A 19,935-nucleotide genomic window follows, 5' to 3' on the forward strand; every position below is an offset into this window, starting at 1 on the left:
GTGGATTCTGGTTGATACTGTAGGATGGTCATCTCTTACAACGCTGCTACTTGCTAATGGTATCTTCCGTGATGTTTTATTACCTCTCAGCAATGTGGGTGTCATTAATTCCCCGGTGTATATGGCATAACAGGTCTCGACAAAGTTTGCTTCCATAAGTTAATGGTCATTTTGTGGTTTTAAATGACACCATTACATTTTCGTAGGTTAATGGCATGGAGTTTATTTGTTGCATAGATTTTGGTTACTCCGAAGCATATTTTGTTCTTACGATGTATTGAGTTCTGCTAGTTTAAGTTTGCTACACACTGAGTTGTGAAATGTGAACATACTGACGGTAAGCGGCTTGGGCCTTAGAACTCTTCCATGCGTAACTTGATTTCCCTGTAGGTCTTAGTCGAGCGCTCAATTAATTTTAATTGCCTCTTTTCGCTAGTCAAATGGTGATTCAATTACAGATTTATTTTCTTATGGGTTTGTACAGTTGTTCTAACAAATCTTGGACTATTTTTCCACTTTTTAATGTGCTGTTATTGGTATCAGATTCCGGAACTAGTTTGATGGTTACTTAGGCGTTTGAAGTTTTACTTTCCGTGTTATTGATATCGGGAGCCAATAAGGATAAGGAGTGCTTCAGTGCCATGGGAGAAGCAAATGAGGTTACTGAGTGACTGGTTTCAAAAGCGTCGATGGATGTACACTAGCTTGTTTACTAATTATACGACAGCAATAAGTAATGGTGTGATGAGAGTAGCAGTGGAGATGTTGACATACGAGGCTCCTTTTGTGCTGCTGTCACCATTCTTTTGAGCAGGTGCCAGGTCAGGAGCTTTCATTATTGCAATTTTGTAGGTAAAGACCAATTTGACTACCATTTTGTGATTCCTTTAGTGCCTCGATATTTGGAATTGGTGTATGTAGAGTTGTATCTCCGGTGAGTTAGCTTTTTTTCGCAAAATTCTTTTATAAAATCGACACACGAAATGAATGAACTTTTGAAACCAGCATTGCGGTAGTCTAAATCCGGGTTGGTTTAGGTTTCACTTAAAAATGACAATGATTAGACGTCTCACTTAGGAACTCGAGCGTTGTAAGGTGTTTGAAAATTCGCGAGGATGTTGAATGAAATAGTCACCTGTGAAATCGGTGCCTTTGCTCATTTTTTACTGGTCCGACAGGTTGCCTGTAAAACCAATGCAGTGCGTTTACTGCATAGCGCTCCTAATCGCTTACAAGCAGGTAAATGGTAATGATGTGAGCCTTGCATTCCTGAGAGCTTAGACGGCTTCGTGAGTAAGTAATCGTGCGTATGTGTATCTGGGTGTGTGCTTGCTCTCGCTTATCCGCCATTGTATTCTGACGGCGCCCCTCCTCACATCAATCCTTGTCAAGAAGGCGCTCATAGACCCTCTCCAGTTGCCTCACGGAGGCGTATTTTAGTGATGGCTCTGCGCACCCTCCGTCTTTATTGTAGTGGACTCTTGACTGCCTTCACAGCAGTTGTGCGCGCAATCTGTGTTTCGAGTAGATGCACACTACTGTCCACAGATGTTAGCACCTACCAATCGTCGAGGTTGATTTTTAAAATCGGGTAATTTCTTTGGTCAGAGTTGAATGGAAACAAACTACGTACGCAAGTACAAGTAGAATCGAAGGCACTTTCCAGGACCCCTAAATCCTCTTTTAAATGGGCATGCCTTTACGGACCGCAGTTTGCCTACTTACTAAACGGCTTTAATTATATGAAAAATTGAGTGTGTGCGGTCCGCTGAATCAAATGCCTTGTTATCTTACGGTCTCTCGTTGCTATCTTTCCCATTTTATACATTTTTTACCCTACTTTTGACTGAAATGACCCTCCTTGTCGTTGGATGTCTCCGAAATTATTTCTACTGGAATGTTATTAAGTACCATATGTGTTCGGGTGCAAACGACGTCACGTCAGTCTCGGTTATTGTGCTTCCACTCCGTGGTGCGGCCTTTTGGAGCACGCTACTGGTTTCTAAAAGGCAGTATGAATGGAGGCCTGCGGTGGAGTACATGCGTGTATTGTTGGCACCTTCCCCTCACCCCGTTCATTTAGGTGCCTTTTTCTCCCAATTTTTCTCGCAGTATAACGTCTTTGTGTGGATATGATCACTGGAGTGTTGATTTCAAGTATCCCACTTTCTACCAGCGAAACTCCAAGCTCTCATCAACTCGATTTCTCGACCGGGCTGGGCGAGGATATCGAAGAGACATCTGTTGCAAAGCAGGAGTTGATGTTACACCCCATGTCATCGAGCAGTTTCACAAATGACTAGAAACCAAAAAGTACAGTTTTACATGCACTTTTGAACGCTTCAAGACTATTTTTTGGTCACGAGAAACGAAGGCGGCACTGTACCACTTAGCGTGGCTCTGGTATTGCGCCATCAAAAGACTACAGCCTCGACTTAGGCGGGCGCCCGCGCAAATCAAGTGCTCCAATGTGGACTTCAAGAATAACCTCGGGTCGAGCGCTAATGTCACACATTCTGTGTGGATCTATTAATACCCACCTCGGCGACGCCTTGTGTGTTTGGCTGCTCCGCTGATCTAAAAGGCCTTATTATAAAAATGCGTGTTTCGCCTCTCTTTTGAACTGCTTGAATGCTGATTTCGTTTGAGTACACAAGACTGCGTCAGTTAGATGTTGCCCACTTGTATTTGGTCGCGTTGCTACATTCTCTTGCTTATGTGGACTTGAGCATTTATATGGTCGTGAAAGTGTTTAAGCACGCGAATTCGGTGGGCTGCGTCACTTACTCGGGGAGTAGATTCACATCATCGCCGCTTGGATTTTTTAGTTTTGGGGTTATTAAGAGCTCAGGTGGAATTTGCATAAGCGGATAAAACTCAACTCGAACTAGTGGGGAATTCTTTTGGAGTAATGGATTGTGTTTTTGGGGGATTCATTGAGAGTAGGGGGTGGGCTTCGGGCCGGTAAACCTAAAGGGCGTTTAGCTGGTTAAAAACCTTACTTCACAACGTGTTTCGCGCTGAAGAGAGGTTCAGAAGTCGGCAAATGATTTTGTGAATATGGTTTTTCTCGTTTTATGCAATCAAAATAGGTCCTCGAGTGATATAATAACTTCGTCGTTAGTTTAACCCTTCGTTTTGGTTGCACAGGCACTTAAGGTTCGACTACTCTACTTCTGCTGGGCAGCATGACATTGGACCATGCCAGTTGGCTTAGTGTTATGACCTCTTTCTAATTCAGGGAGGACTCGGGGCGATACAGTATTAGCGGCATAAAAGAGACCGAGCATATGCGGAAATGCAAAATTCCAGCTCAATATTTAGTCTATGGCTAGTTGAGATAGCCAGCGACGCCAGCGGGATTGTGCTTTCGCAATTTGTCACACCAATTAGCATACGATTAATCAGAGTATGACTGCCAAAATTCCCATATAATAGAATCAAAAAATCACCTTTTTTTGAATGTCCATGCAACCCAAACTTGACCAGAAGGTACTTGAATCCACTGCTTTATACTATGGATGCACTGGTAACGCGTCTATTACTCAATTCGGTCCCGGTATCACCATCTCATGTACGCTAAAACACATCAAAACATCAGGACTTTTTGGAAAAGAAGAAATTAGCCAACAACAGCTCTAGTTGAAATTGTTTCTTGCTATTTTATTAGCTTAAGTTATACCCGATCATTGAGCTCTTCCTTTCACACTAAACATACTAAGCTGCAAGAACAGATTATCCTGCATTATCCATAGAGTATTATCTTTTATAAATAACTTTTTATGAAAATGTACGCGCAAACCTAAAGCGAATTTTATTAACGGTGTGTTTGTTCGAATAAATTTTAACTGATCACTACTTTCGCGCCAATTCGACACATTTCTGCCAGACTAGCATTAGCTGGATCTGGCAAACACATCAATTTCCCCAAAGTTTTTCTCTGCTCCATCAGATGAGTCGGCGTTGGCATATAATAAATTAACATTTTTCCATTAATATAGTTTGTCGAATTTTGTAATAGTGGCTGTTTGAATGGGTAATATAACTGTCATTTTTTGACTGAAAAGACTCTGAAGAACGGTGTAAAATTGACGAAATCCTGTAAGGGTATATTTTAAATAGTATGAGTTTGAAAATATTAATTTAGTAAACAAAATAGGTGAGAATTGTGGTATTGCACTACCGAACGACCTTCATATCCTGTTTGCAAGAAGGTGGGTAGATGTTGGAAGCAGTAAGGCGAGCTTTAAAGGTGCATCATAATTTTGTTTCCTGCTAGGATCGAGTCTGTACCACAGGAAGCTGACATGGACATTACAATGTTGCATTCACTCATTTTGGGGTAGAAAGTACCATCTCTTGTATTACAGGAACAAAGCCTTGGTTCTTCCATCTTTTGCTCATTGTGCAGGGTTTTTATATTTTATCACTACGTTCACCCCCTTCTAAATACATCTTTGACACTGTATAAAGACTTTAGATACACAAAACAGGTTGATAATCGTAGATTTGTCGTCAAAGTTCTGTAGGAGGAACAGATTTTCAACCATATTGTTTTGAGTCCAATCAAAAAGCTCTTTGAGTTCAGTTTTCGAAGGGAGAAGATGGACACCAGTAGAACAGGCACCGAAGTATATGTGCTACTTCGCGGGGGGTGGATTGCAAGGATTTTGAAATACACCTCAGTTTTATTGCGTAAGCAAGATTTTTTGTCAGTCGTCAACTCATTTTTTCGACGATTAGTCTCGGGAATACAGATCAACGTATGGAGTAGAGTCTGAGTACAGCTGGATGAATTTCTACGAGGATTGGTCTATCCAAAGTACTTAATGCATCTTCAGCGGTTTAGCTAATCAGGTAATCAACGCGTTCATTCTGTCCCCTTCTAAAACCTTTTTTTCAAGCCTTAGTGCCCTATTGGAAAGGTCAGAGGTTGTTTGCTATAGCAAGAGCTGTCTATCCCAACTTGATTTTCTCCCGCGGCATTCGGACGATTCCTTTCAATTCTCCTCTTCTAATATGAGTGAGCGTGAAGCAAGGAAAACTGGTACTTTCTACAACGAGGATGAGGCTTATAGATGGATTGAGGAATATTGCCTTTTTCAGAAGATGACCAATGGAACTCTAGAATACTTTTGTGGCGTTAAAAGGAACCATCCATACCATGTTAGGGAGGTGCAACATTTCAATATGAAATGTAATAGGAAGGTGCGAGCTGCGTTAAAAGATCACTGTCAAAAACTGCAGAAAATGCTCCTGTGGGTCGGTGGTTCCTAGACATTCGCATTAATCGTCTTTGTGAGTGCAGACTGTTGCTGTCTCCCTGACTCCTCCCTCCCCCCGCCTTCTCTGCCATCCCCTGCCCCCCTCCAGAATATGTAATATTGTTGGAGAACTTTTATCCCTGCTCTATAAGTCGCTGCCACTGACTGTACACGCGTCTTAGTTGGTAGTAGAAGTGCACCAAATTCGCTTCGTTCTTGCTCATTCCTAGTTAATTTTTGTGCATTTCTCAGTGTATCTTCCTCCGTTGTCTTGTTGTCGATGTTAGTATTGTTTGCTGTCGTGAACAAATGATTATTTTCTTATTAGCCATTGCTTGTCAAATTTAGGGATATCATTGTCTGGACTTGAAAGCTACCACCATAAAGTATCTGGTAACGCCCGAAGGACCTAAGGTAGTACAAGGCGTGGGGATGCCGCGTTATTGTAACCCCCTGATGACTGCCATCATAAAACGTGCTAAAAATGGATATCTCTGGGGTATCCCAAGCGAATTCGAGGTAATTCTCTAGTCCGCCACTGAAACTTGGTCCACATTTTGAAATGAATGATTTTTTAATCTACTGGCAAAGGCGATTGCTGGTGCAATTGTCACCAGTTATTGTCATTTGACATGTGCTTATATGCGTGAGCGCCTTAGTCCATTCAGGGGTTGTAGTCTTGTTTTGCGGCATGTCAGTACCCTCCCAGCTCCTCAAGTCCTTCCTGAAGTCGAAAGAAGTCATAACACTAGGGCAGAACATGTACTACTGGCGTACAGAAGGTCTGGTGAGCCACTGGCATGACCCGGAGGCCACTTCGTCCAGCGCATGTACAAAGACTGAGGCTTAGGTGCCCCCGAAATCAAACCGAAAATTTAAACGAATAAGCCAAGTATTATATGTGTGTTCCCATACTACTTTGACTTATACCGAAGTCGGGAAAGACCTGGGACTCTTCAATATCATTTCTGAACCACAAAGTCTGTTTGATTGTTTTATCCTTAAGGAGATGTTTCCTAAATGAGCGCTTGACTTGCATGGATCAAGTGATAGGAATACACTTCAAATTTAAAATCGGAAAACCACATCTTCACTTAACTCTGAGATGGCAGTCATTGCTCATAGGAAGAGGTAAGACCTCCACATCGCCTAGACACTTTGAAGTCTTGTTTTAGTCGCTTAAACACTAATTTAAAGCAGGGAAGCTGCGTGCGGAGCACATTGGTCTCGATCGGGAAGTCTGTTTCCTGATTCCTACTAAATAATGACGAGCAATTTCCAATTACTGGCGCTTGAAGTGCAATAAGTCATGTGTGTAGGTCCCCAGTCATGCAAGTCGTGCCCCCCAGACCCTTGGAAAAGAAAGTTGGTTATGCTAAGTTTGATCAGGGTTACTAAGGCTTATTATTTTTTTTAAAATACACTCTGTGGATTAGAAATCATCTACACGAACTAGAGGAAGGCCGGATAAATGTAACTGGGATTCCCAAAAGGTCATAGTCTGTTGGTACATGTCGGTGGACTAAATATATACTCAATACTTCAACTGTATTTACTCCTTTGAGTTTCGACCTCGGAGAGCCCAGTCATCGTTGCACACTTCTGCGCTGCCAATTGCAACAGTATTTAGGCTCGATAGACGATGCATGATCCAGTGTCCGAATCTCGGTGAAAGCTCCAAGGCACGGTTAGGGAGCCGCGGTCACGCACGCGGATTAGTCGTGGAGACAGGAAAGCAGGACCATGCTTGTGAGTTAGACATATTCTTAGGCCTGTTAGACCGTCAGACAGCCGCGGTGTCCTAGGCCGTGGATGACTCATGCCTGCCTCGGACACTGACGGCCCGCATGTTAGTTATCCATCCGTTTTTATAAACTCTGTCTACCAACCCGATGCATTGGTAATTCCTCCACCTCTACCTCCATGGCTTGTGCGGTGCGTTTACCCTTCAATTGGATGTCTTTACGGAAACCTTTGACTTCTCCCCTCTGGTCGACCATTATAAGATAAAGTAGACACCACGGTGTCGGCAGTGTAAACTATCCACCATGGACAGACGAGCTTTTGAAGATTCAATCCAAGAAGTACAGTTATCGGGCATTTAGGCGATCGAATGTTACTCTTTAGCTTTTCCATCTCCAAAGATGGCAATTCACTTTAACTGATATGCATACTGTGGTGATGAAAGGAGTCCAATGTAGGACGCCTAGACTTCATCCAACCAGGGGATACCGATGTGCGTATCTCCTCGTCATCGCAGGACAGGTTGGAATTCGGGTGGTCAATTGTACTCAAGCATAGCGGTCAATGCTATCTGTTCGTCGGTCGGTTAATCGGTCGGGCAGTTGATTCCCTGCAATTGCGGTGTCTCGAGAGCTACGTCTTGACCGGCGGATGGTCTTTTAGATTGCAATAGTCACCACTCCTTCCTCTAACCAGATCAGACCATCTCTAATTGCCTTGTAGGCAATTGTATAAATTGGAGTTTGGGGTGGTAGTATGTGTCCAAATATTTCGCTAGTCTTCATCGAAAGAATAAGCCCTCTTCTCAACCATCAGTTTAAGTTTATGTCCTTGCAGCAATTGAACCTCCCCGACAATTGTAAATTTAACTCTCTGATCCCACTGCGCAGAATGGTGACCGCCCACGATATGCAAGTGCCTGGGTTGCAGATACCCTGGCTTCTACAATGTGAGAGGAGTCACCGTCTCGATTCAGTAGGGTCCAAATCCGAGAAGTGAATAAGAATGGGTTCAATCTGCTAATTCCCCATTTGAAAGGGAATCCGGATGGTGTACAAAGTGAAGTAATTGTCGATTTAAATAGAAGCCTTCCCACCTCAGTCATTCATTCTGTAATATAAAGGGTAGAATTCGACTAAACCGTCACGGGAACCAGGAGCACCTAGTAGCCTTGACTGCGTCAGAAGGCAAAGTTGTGGAAGAAACCAACCAATAACTCCAATATAATGGGTTGGTTGTTTAACTCTCGATTTTGGTGGGGAACCGCTGCCTCTTGGCTGGCCTTCGAGCCATGTCAGTAGCCCCAATCCCTACTCTCTGTTGAATGTATATATTCTGCTCGACTATTAAGTTTTTTTTGCCTTCAGGAAAGTCTAGGGATGCTACACCGAAGCTCAGAGACGCCTTCTGGTGTAGATGTGGCTCCCTCTAGTGTGGTTGTAACGATATTCTTTCTATCTACCACGATCCATCAATCTCCAAGTTTTTAGTGCCCATGGCAGGAAAATCATAACGCAGAACTCTTAGCTTTCATCCATAGGGGAAAGCATCTTTAGAAAAGATTCGGGGTGCTGCAATGGTGTCAGCGGAAAGCAAAACCTGATCCTAAAGAAAGTCCAGCCCAGTTCCGTGTTCTGCAGGATTGCTATTAACAACTGAAGCGATGGTAATCAAGACCCAAATCAGTTCGTTACGGAGCTGTCCGCGGTGCCTGTATGAGGATGTCAATTAAGTAAACATGTGATACCTCCTTCACCTCTCTATTACCCGAAAGAAACCTAGGTGGATACATGGCTGGGGAGCACTAAAGTGAGAACCAAGTCGCAAGGAGGAACAGATGCGAAACCCTACCCCTGCGAAACTAATCTTAACCCCGTCCTTCATTAAAAGGCTCTTATTTTACACCATTGTTCTTGCAACTAATAGTGGACATATGAGGTGGCTTTTAATTATGTTTTCCTTCTTTAAGCAATAATTTTATATTTTGTTTTACTAGGCGTTCAACTGCGCGGGCACTTCGGCCCCTACGTCCTGGCCTTCGGGCTGTTGGTGGCTTTTCGGCCATTCTATTTGGTTGAAGTATTTGATCCTCCCTACTGCTTTGGGTTATTACGACTTTGAAGAATACTCGCGGCAGCGCCAAGCAACCCCGATCCAATAGGATAGTAGAATGACATCTTTTGGGATGGATGAATCTGTGCAGATCCCCTTGCAGAAGGGTTAGAAATGAATTCTACCTTTGGGAACCCCTTATTCTGAAAGGATGCTATTTATAAATAAAGCGACATCGTTAGGTGAAGGCCGTTATGGAACTGCCCACAAGGCCTATATAAAGATGTTAATTACGTAGACATGCAGTACCACCGTTTCTGTGTCTCTACTGGCTAGGTGTAGCCCAGGCAGGGTGTTGGGCAGCACTGAAATGAGAACGCAGTGGCCAGGAGGAAAGTGTAAGCCCCGTGGAGCCAGTTTTAATGCACTCTTTAAATACATGGCTCCAGTTTTCGGCTAATTTCCTTTAGACTTTTGGTTGGCATGCATCGTCCAATCTTGTGCAGTATGCACCAAAACATTGCATAGCCCCTCTCTCCTTTTAAGCGCCAATCCGGTGTTCCCATAAGCTGGCCCTTCGCGTCGGCCATCACAAAACAGTCGGTGCTGTACGACAAACACCTACGAATCAACCGCCTCGGTCATCGAATTTGACCGCAACGTCACTGATGCCTCTCGGCAATTCTATTGTATCCGGCTGTATTGTAGGAAGAGCGAATGGGCTGAGCGTCTCATTTTTCTATCGCTAGCAGTAATAACACCGACCTAAATGCAGAGTCACTTAATAGAGGACTGTGCCTAAAATAGCTTAGTAGAGATAAGATTTCGCATATACCCCTCTTTGCCACTTTGTTCTCACTTCAATGCTATCCAGCCACATCAATCTGGGTTCTTCTTGACCTATAAGAGAAATGGTAGAGGTATCGCGTGTTTACTTCATTGATATCTTTGTACAGGTACCGTAGGCAGTTCAGCAACGAGCTATCTCGGATGTATCTCGTTTAGTGTCGCTTCAGTTGTTCGTAGCTTTTCTGCAGATCAAGGGACTAATGTAGTTACCGAGGGTAGACATCATTCCCAACCCTCCTGTTGGGGGTCCTTACAAATTCTTCCATTATCACCATACACCCTCCTTCTGTCACATTAAGGCTTCATATACAGTAATAAAAATAAGGGTAGATGTTCTTTAGGATTAAATCCTTTTCCCGCTGCCACCAATGTAGTGTCCCACGTCTTTCTCAAAGAAGTAAAGTCATAGTATTATGGTTGTAAATCTATTGCTGATGAACAGAAGGGCTGGGCTTCAACTGGCATGACCCAGAGGCCATGCCGCCAAGTAGAAGTACAGTGGCAGAGCTTTCGGTGCCCGCATAATCAAAACTGTCGAGGCATATTTACCACGTCTCTGGTTGCCAACACATTAACGGAGGAAATATGACTAACATTCTACCAGAGTTTACCAGACTGACCTAATTTACAGCATAGTAAAAATTTGGTTTTAGAGTCGGGTGAGTTACGGTACTACCTTGAACTGCAAATTTTCCAGTTCAGTTTGCTTTCTTCTGCAGCCAACTTGACCGGTCCGTTCTAGTGCTTTAGTGCCAAATCGCCCATCAGTTAACTGCCATAATTTGTCTCGTTCGGTCAGGCAACAAATGCTATTTCACACCTTCCAAATATTTTTTTTTTGTTTCTGACCTACACGGGGGGCCTTCGTCGGATTTCCAAAACCAGAGGACAACCGAATTCAAACGTAAACAATTCGGCCAGATGTCATAAAAAAGCTTTCATTCGCATCACCTTCACGAGGATACTCTCCCTATCCCTCGCCATTCTGGTGATATGTGTATTTAGATTTCAAGTCTCATGTGTCACGGTCTTAGATGAATGTTTATCGAGCGTGACGTAACAATGCATTTGCAAGAAGCGAATGTGATGGAAGGTGGGGAACTGAATCCCTGATGCCAGCATTGCCAGAAGATTATAGGCTTGAAGGTCTGCCGCTTTGTTCTCTACTCTTTGCCTTCGCTTCTTTGCATAGCTTTTTACAAGGAGCTGTTTGGAAAGCCTGCTTGCTAACTCGCGTGCTGACTGCACCAAGTGTCTTGTTGCGGTGGGAGTGACAAATGGCTTTTGTTTTCCATCATGCGCGAAGCGAAGGAACACACCGCTGGTTAGCCCATGCAAAACACTACCCTCATCGCCACCCGCTTCACATCTCCAAGGCATCACTCCATCCCAAAGTCCTCCCTTTGTATGCGTGCGTGTGTGTGGTCTCGTTGAGAACCAAAGAGTTACATCGGAGACCCATCCACTCCACACAGCTAGAAAGCTTACCAGAAAATCGTCGTCGTCTTCTTCTTACCATTTTTATTAAATAATATCCAAGACCAGTTGATTAATTGGAAGAAAGTCATCATACCGCAAATTAGGCTAGGGTGGAATGGGAATATGGAAGATATTTCCCTATCCTTCCCTCATCCCCATTGTCCCCGTTCCCCTTTGTCATGTTTCTCCAAGCAGCGTTTATTACGTACCCTAGAATTAGGTAGACAATGACATGATCACAAGTTGGGTAGGCTAACTTATTGTAAAGTAAAAGTGAAATGGAAACGGATGTGTTTTGTAAACGTTGAATTTGTTGCAAGCTTTTTGGCTCCTCGTGAAAGCACGCCAGATTGCAACAGTGATTGGTTCAGCCCAAAATATTCAGAAAGGCTTCCTATGGTTACTTAATCCTTATTATGAAAAAATACAAGAACCCTATTGCAAACTGGGTGTGTGCGTGAGCTTTGGATACTATCACGCTCCCGGTCAGAAAAATTGACAGACGAGACTTCAGAGCAGCCGCCTTTATTGCCAAAGCTTGTACGAACGTGTACACAAGCCTGATTGGCTAGTGGAGAGCACCAAAGACACTCGACGGCCTCAACACAGGCCCCCACATTCATGTTCAATTGCTTTCGGCCACTTTATATTATCCAGCAGAATGTTACCACCATGGTATACGTTACCGACAAATTACATGATGCAGAAAATCGCATTGTGGGGATTAATAAAAATTCAGACCGGCTTTATGAAACAAGCATTCACTACATTGCCTTTAAGCGCATACTTTCTCAAAACAGCTTAAAGTGATGTGTTTTTGTCAAAAATTGATGCGTATAAAGGCGACCTTGGAAGCTGGGACCCCCCAAGCTAAGTAATCAACAGACATGACCTCAATGCGCACGTCATGATTTGCCAACGTGCGCAAGTAATCAAGGCGGTACAGCGTGAGGGTAATCATACGTAATGTCTAAGTAGTCAGTAGAGAGTGCCGACGACTCGGCCGTCTCAGTTTCGTGGACTTACTGTCTCTGATTGACTTCGATCTGACAGCACTCTCGGCTAATCTAGGAGGGGCTGGGCGAGAACGCAACGCTCAAGATTGTTCGTGAAAGATTGTAGGTGTTCCCAGCAATCTTGGCTCTGTATAGCTCTCGAAAACCAGGTGTCCAAGATGGGAAGGTGTGCGACCCTTGGGTGAACCCCTTAATGTCGATGAATATGTGTTTCCAGATGCTTGATTTTCTAACGCGAAAACGAAACTTATGACTTTAAGGGATCTATTTTTTGATGTGCCAACCCTGCAGTCCAAGTGTTTCATTACGTTAGGCGCAAAAAGTAATTGTTATTCGATTCTCTAACTTATTTCAACTTAATGCTATCGTAGGATCCGAGTTAAGCCTGAAACCTCGGCAAGGCATGCTCTCCTTGATTAAGTCTTGATAGGAAACTGGCCTCCTTGGTGGCATAATCGTTGGCTCAAGTTACCGACAGGGAAATTAGCCGCCTGATTAGGCTACTGCATAATTATATACAATTAAAACAGATGTCATTGTGCTACGTACTCCCTTGCCTATTTTAAATAACATATCACCACTTGATCTCCGTTATCGTTCGCCTCCTGAATCCATCATAGGCCTTCGTGGGAGTTGAAATCGACCTCTGTAGTGGAAAAAAGATCAAGGTAGTTAGATCTATGAAGGAAATAAATGGTGAGGATTTCTAACTACTCCTTCCTTTGCTGCTCGAATTGGAATGAGTGGAGACTAATATGAGTAGTAGTTGGGTGCATTTCCCTGCTTGTCATTTGTGCGGTAGCGCGGTGGAATGTACAATATTCTAACTTTGCCCCCTTCTATACTTCAATCGCTTTTTTTCAGAAGGTACAGGCTACAAATAAAACAAAAAACTAAGAGGTTGGTTGTGTGCCAATCACTTTAATAGCCACATTGTTTTTTATCCTCAGCAGATCGTTGTGAACCACCTCGAGTACCCGAGTCCTCACAGAAGGATTGACAATACGCGAGAGTCCATGCAAAAACTTTTTATCAAACGTATAAAGTGGAGCTGATAAGTTTCTGGTTCACAAGACCGCTCTTACCCCGAACTCTGGAACCAACGAGATGGAATGCTGGGGATCATCAAAAGAGGAACGATGCAGAAAATTCGGCTTTGTGCACAGTCTGCAGCAGATTGGCTGTTCATCAGCAAATGCAGGATTATGCTCCACTTCAACTTCGCATCAGTGTCAGGATGAATGTTGCACGGGGGACCTTTGCTGGCTTTCCAAAGCCAGAGGGCAATCAAATTCAACCACAGACGATTCGTGCGAGGTCGATACTGCCCCCAGTGGTTTCTGCAGGGCAAATTTAAATTAACGAGCCATCTTCATGAGTGATCGTTCTGCCACTGAGTAGAGAGGATTAACTTGCCTACCCCAGTTCCTCTTGCATCTGGCTGTAAATGATGTCGATTGGGTGCTCACTGGTACGAGCTCCTTCACAGACCTTCGACATGTCGGAGAAGAGAGGGGCTTGATCTACAGTAGGATAACAAGGCCGTTCTAATCGGGCACACATACAAGTAGACGAAAAAGCAATGTATTGAAATGCAAAATTAGGAGATATATATTAGGAGGTATATGCTGTTTTACTTGGATAAAATTTAATTTGGAGCTTCAAATTTCTCAAAGGTCTTTGTAGTATTCTACTGAGGCTATGTTGATCCTGGAAGTGAACTACTTGGACGCTGATGAAAAAGAAGTAGTACTAGAACACACGTGAAGCAGTAGAGTAGGGTGACGCAAAAATTCTATTTCGTTTGAAAAGGGGAGGAGTTAAAAAGAGAGTTCGATGGCCGGTGACCAAATAAAAGGCAATTCTCCCACAATTAGCCCAGAATATAAACTAGCTCCATGTAAACAGCTAAATTGGTTTCTTTTTCTCGATATTGCAAAAAGCTCCAGTTCCACAGTTGACCATCTACTCTAATTGAAATCTCAGGATTCAGCACTTTTGCTGGCAGCATCCCTATAAGTTGTCAAATTATTGTGACAAGTCATAATGAGTATTTCTGTAAACAGGTTGGTTGACTTTAAAATCAGAAAAGTGATGTGGAATGCCCTTGATATGAGGATAACTGATGTTCAAAAAATCACTAAGCAGCTACTAGAATTGGATAAGAAAATCCTAGTTCCGTTGGAAATCAGAATGTTTCAGCCTCAATACTAAAATGCTTTAGTGCCTAACAGTAAGTTGATGGGTGGGCATTTGGATGGAACCTACTGTGATCCAACCGACTGAAGGTGAAGTCGATAACACTAGCGAGTGGTCCACCACAGGGCCGATAGACAACACCGTCCAGAGTCGAACTGGGTGCCTCGTTCTCACATTCTCTCATTCCCTCCACACAACTCATCAACACGTTGCCACAGTGCAGATCGCGGTGCTCAAACCGCAGTCTGCGTTCCGCCACCGCCAAAGCGAGGGCAGTCTGACAGAAGATCGACAGTCGCGCCTGCAGACACGACGGCTGTGCAGGAAGCACCCACAAAATTGTTATTGTGAAATGGGTTTGTGAGAATAAGAAAGATGCAGCTAAGTGGGGAGTATGGACTAATTACCCATTTGTCTGATATCACGTCTCCACAATAGTCACACTCCAGAGCGACCCACTTTTGTGTTTTGGGAAATGCATCTGCAAAACAAAAGTGGGAAGTAAAATGTGAGGAATACTTCCATGCAATCGCATGCTGTCAGTCATTTTTGCTTTCGCTGTTTCGTTGTGGCAAGGTAACCTTGGAAGGATCTCTGGGCCACACTAACAATGCATTCACTTCGACCACAAAAGATGTATTTAATGGCAGGACCTTTTTGAAAATTGCAACATTTTGTCGCAAGGCTTGCATCCACTTTGCAGGAGTAGAGAAACAACTCCAAACGAATTTTTACAGTCCAATCTTGACTTAAATGCATCACAGAAAGTTTGAGATTATCGCCGCTGTCAGCTTGCACAGTGCCAGCATACTTTACAGTCGGAGCATTGCATCCTTAACTGTGGTACAAAAGTTTGATGAGCAGAGGATGTGGTGTGAGCAGTTGCATCAACATCCACAAATGGCAATTCCAAATCACCACCTCCTTTCCTTCCATGAATTCAAACATTTACGGAAGGCAATAGGGAATGCAAAAGACTCACTTGTTTCAATTTTCGCAGACTTCTCGACTGACTGAAGCTGCTTGCATGCAGAGAGGAGGTAGGAGGGTAGGGAGCCCTGCAGAACACTGACTCGTTGCAAGTGCACGAAGTTATGAGTATTGCTGCGGTCAGAGAGGGGCACGAGGGCAGGGCAGGTGTCCAGTTGGGAGACTGCTCGCATTGCAATCACCTCGGGCAGCACATCAGAAGCCCGCATTTGTTGACGACCCTGGAAGTTGAGGCCGCCCTCAATGGGGATTAGCTTCACCACTGTATTCTCATTCCGGAAGGTGAACACCTTGCTGTAGGTGCCCACTCCCATCTTCACCACGTTTTCTATGCGTCTGGATAAGAAGGAACATTGTGGATGTCTAGCCTGTCATCCTTCCGGCGTTAGGCAAAGCAAAGGAAATTCTTCACCATTCTAATTCCGCATTGTCTGAATGACATCAGCAATCGTTTCAAAAGGCTGATTTCTGGATGCATTTTGGGTATTGCGCACAACTGCACAACAGTTTTCTCACATAAAAATGAACATTAACGCCAAGTGCACATTAAATTTATTAAATTAATTCTAATTGGATCCTCTTATCTAGTGAAAATCCCATTTCATTGTCATAACTCCTAAGAGCTATAAGAAATATGGTGTCAAAGGGAACCTTTGAAGATGAGTGCCTGAACCAATCACCTTGTGGATTGTCCCTCACACCTAACATGATTGACCACCGGCGAAACCGAGGAGGACAATAATGTAAAAACACTGAGAGGCAAACTTCATAATGCCAACGTTGACTCACTCTTGAGTGAAGACGTGCCTAAACGACAGAGGCCTCTGCTGATGAGTTATTTTGACAAGAAGGTGGTAAGCGGTTTCAGAGGAACGCAGACGAGAGCTAGATTCCCTGCAGTTTCGTTCTCCATTCTGCTCACCAAAGCCATCGCTTTCCTCGTCGCTGCTAGAGCACGAAACCTAAATGGAACAAATTGTCGTTTGCAAAAGCCCGTTTAGGCACCAATGACTACAATCTACCAAAGCACGTCTCCTCAATGAACGTATTTTCACTGACATACCAACTAGCAATTTTCCGCAAAAAAACTTTTCGTTGCATAGATATCAGATGTATGGAGCCTATGGTAGAGTAAGACAAATTGTGAAGGAAATGAATATTTGTGAGTGATTTCGCGATGGTGGAGAGACAGAACTACAGTCAATTGAATTGCATATTCAACCACTCCACCGCCTTAGCAGCCGCCGTAGTTGCGTCTTCCATCTCGCCAGTAAGGCGCTCCGTTCGTGCCGTTTCTTTTGAGAGCTTACCAACCTTTCTTTTTATCGATGATAAGGTTTTATCCAGAAGCGTACACATTACAAAGTCTTCAAATAGGCCTCGAGTGCTATTGTCTTTCCACCAAACTACTACCTACATTTTCCACGGTGATCTCTAAGCCAGATTCTTACACCACAGCTACTGCATGAGCAATTAGAAAGTAGGGATTGCTGTTAAAAACCATTTTACATGAAATGCAAAGGAATGCTTCCGAAAAGTAGCAGCTTCCATTAACTGTGGGTCTCAATAATTGAACTTATCCCAGTTTCACTGACAGCACGATTAAGGCCACAAGAAAATTGATTCTCATGCTCCCACCACTCTTCCATTTCTCCCTCCCGACAGGAATGCATGTCTGCATTAGTGGAAGTCATGTCGATGCTTGATACCCCACTCGCACCCTCTGCGAAAGGGGCAATGAACGTAGGCTGAGTGAATAGACTGACAGCGGTGACCTGACAGAGAAATAAAAAACAACTGCGCATCAAGACGAAGAAATAACCTCACGGACCAGAGCGACTCGCATCACACCAGTCCACAAAGTCGCCTGCTCGAGGTGTGAAGCATACGGTTGATGAACTGCACTCATATTGACTATCGGAAATCAATGACGATTGGCTAAGTTCCATTGGACAGATCTGACCAATCGGTCGACACACCGTCTCAGAGGTTGACTTGGCGTCGGATGTGATCACTGGGTGGGGCATGAGGAGGAAATAGTTGCAGTGTCATCGACATGATTAACCCACTCAAGGGGGTCTAAACCCCGACTCCGACATTTTGACACACAGGTCATAAGCTTGTCACGCCACTCATCTCCCCTCTGGAATCCACCCACATCGTTTCAAGGGATGCAAATGGCAGCGAAATACTCACTGAATGTCACATTCATTCACACATGCCGATCAGTGTGCAAACGAAACACCGAGGGGGTTTGAGAGAGGAACATGCACCTCTTGTCGTCAACCCAACACGTACTTCTATGGCACGCTATTCCATTTGCTCCACTAAGGTGCTGATTTCACTGTTGCTCTCAGCTATAGTGGTGCAATTCTGACTTCGGTCAGAAGTCTCGTTTTTGTTTTTACGCACCTTTAAACGTTAACCGGGCAATAGTGTTTGAAGAAAAGGAAAACACCTCAAGGAAATGCTTGTGCATTGTCATCACCTAAACGGATGTAAGGGAGTCGTGTACAGTGCCTAAGTAGTCACGGTGACAACAGTTATTCAGTGTTTTGAAGTCAGATGGGAATTTTTAGACCCACAGATACGCTAACAATGTGGTAGGACCGTAATGGCACCGCATGCGGTGGTAGACAAGTGAGTCCCTTTACGCACTGCTAGTGACCGGTGGACACGTCGACCAATCCAAGCATCAGTTGTATCACAAGTAGAGGTGGGTGGATTTTCCAGTGCACAAAAGCGTATAATTTGTAGATACCTTCAGAACACGTCAATTACAGGACGGTGGATGAGATGAATGTTTCGGCCAAGACCGTATCTGTGGTTAGACACTCCACCAAACACACAAAGGCTGAGAACGACTCACTGTGGATAGTCAATGCACATGTCAAAATGGTACACAAGAAATGATTCTTCCCTCGGGGGCGAAAAAACAAGCTTATTCGTGAGCCCTTAAAACACCGGAATTCTTGACGAGAAAGTCCAGAGTTATCTGGGTCGATTTGCTGCATGTGGCACAATCAGGATGCACGGCTTCCCACCGGCATTTCAACGATTATCCAGGCAGTGGAAACTCCCGCCGTCACCACCGATGATGAGCTGAGCTAAGTTGTCCCACAACGATTTAGCCTTACTAACAAATCCTCTAATTTCGAGGCTTTTATGATGGTCATTAATAAGGGTCTGTGGGGTGTTGTAATCTGAGATCCCTCCAATATCGATGCTAATATTTTAAAATTTTGAATTCACATGTCTATTCTGTGGGGGGTACATTAAAACGGTAGCTAATGCACATTTTGTGAAGCAGTTTTAGATGTAAAATACGGCTATTCAACAAACTCTAATGCGAACGAGACGTACGTGCTCTCACCTCCACACCACAAATGGTAATTGTGCCATCAGGATGCTAAGTGGACAAGCTGTGGCAATGTGCAGCATGACTCACGTGCTGACATGACGGCAAAATCACGTGACCTCCACCCAAGTTATTACAATGTTTGACCGTGTGTTGAGGCCAAATGTGATTATGAGTAGTCATGTGAGAAACGGAAGGGGATTTTCTTCACGTTTGTCTACACGTCCTACCTGTTTTTGAAAAAGAAGCACAAGGGGAAGGCGCTATTCTGCTACGCGTCCCAATTGTGTGGAGTGGATGGGCCTCAGTCGTCGCTGTCTAATTTCACACACACGAAAGTGGAGGGTGGTGGGGTTTGGGACGGGTGGTGTCCCGGACATATCGGGGGGCGGGTGGCGATAAGATACGTGTTTTGTTTGGGTTAGTCAGCGCTGTGTTCATTCGCTCTACAAAAGCCGTTTGACATTATCAACTTAACAAGGCATTTAGTACAGTCGGTGAAGTCAGTGACTGAGTCAGCAAACAGGTGTTCCAACAGCACTACTTTTAAAGTGAAGTAGATGGAAAGAGGGAAGGAGTAAAGAACAAGGCGATAGAACTTCAAGCCCATTATCATCTGTTGATGCTTGACATGTGGGATTGAGTTACTCGCCAGTGACATCGAGCATCTCTTATGCTTCCTGCATCACTAGTCCCTCAGCCCCAAAACCTGTGCAGCTCATTAAGCCTTTACGGCTGACTCGGATGTCGCAATGATGGAAGCGTTAACACATCAACTTCAAAGGAATAACACTAATCCCAATTTTGTCGAATGGATCGCATAGGCATGATTTCTGTGCAATTATGTAGTTAGGGAAATAACATATCGAACCCTCTTAAGCATGTTTTGCACCACAGGAAAGCCTGGCACGATACATGGAAGAGGAAGTACTGCGTGATGGGAACGAGTACGTGTGTAGTGTCTGCCAGCAGTCACAGTCGGCCA

General features: G+C 44.0%; 2 protein-coding genes across 2 annotated transcripts in view; both read right to left on the reverse strand. All coding sequences in view use genetic code 11, as the record gives it.

Annotated features, from left to right (window-relative positions):
- Positions 1–3,686: 3,686 nt before the first annotated feature.
- Positions 3,687–11,479, reverse strand: EGR_04986 (hypothetical protein; the record flags this gene model as incomplete). Its single annotated transcript, XM_024494235.1, has 3 exons — positions 3,687–3,802; positions 3,984–4,099; positions 11,397–11,479. The coding sequence occupies 3 exons, from the start codon at positions 11,477–11,479 to the stop codon at positions 3,687–3,689; spliced, it is 315 nt and encodes a 104-aa protein (XP_024351329.1).
- Positions 11,480–13,484: 2,005 nt separating this feature from the next.
- EGR_04987 (Putative serine/threonine-protein kinase haspin) overlaps positions 13,485–19,935 on the reverse strand; it is a gene marked incomplete at both ends in the record, with an annotated part of 10,883 nt that continues 4,432 nt past the window's right edge. Inside the window, 8 exons of the mRNA XM_024494236.1 lie at positions 13,485–13,743; positions 13,824–13,926; positions 14,672–14,918; positions 15,010–15,083; positions 15,585–15,928; positions 16,382–16,554; positions 17,188–17,315; positions 17,424–17,606. Coding sequence (XP_024351330.1) covers positions 13,485–13,743; positions 13,824–13,926; positions 14,672–14,918; positions 15,010–15,083; positions 15,585–15,928; positions 16,382–16,554; positions 17,188–17,315; positions 17,424–17,606 — 1,511 coding nt within the window. The remainder of the gene's footprint in view (positions 13,744–13,823; positions 13,927–14,671; positions 14,919–15,009; positions 15,084–15,584; positions 15,929–16,381; positions 16,555–17,187; positions 17,316–17,423; positions 17,607–19,935) is intronic.

The sequence above is a fragment of the Echinococcus granulosus genome, assembly GCF_000524195.1.
Source record: "Echinococcus granulosus chromosome Unknown EG_S00034, whole genome shotgun sequence".
NCBI lineage: Eukaryota > Metazoa > Platyhelminthes > Cestoda > Cyclophyllidea > Taeniidae > Echinococcus > Echinococcus granulosus.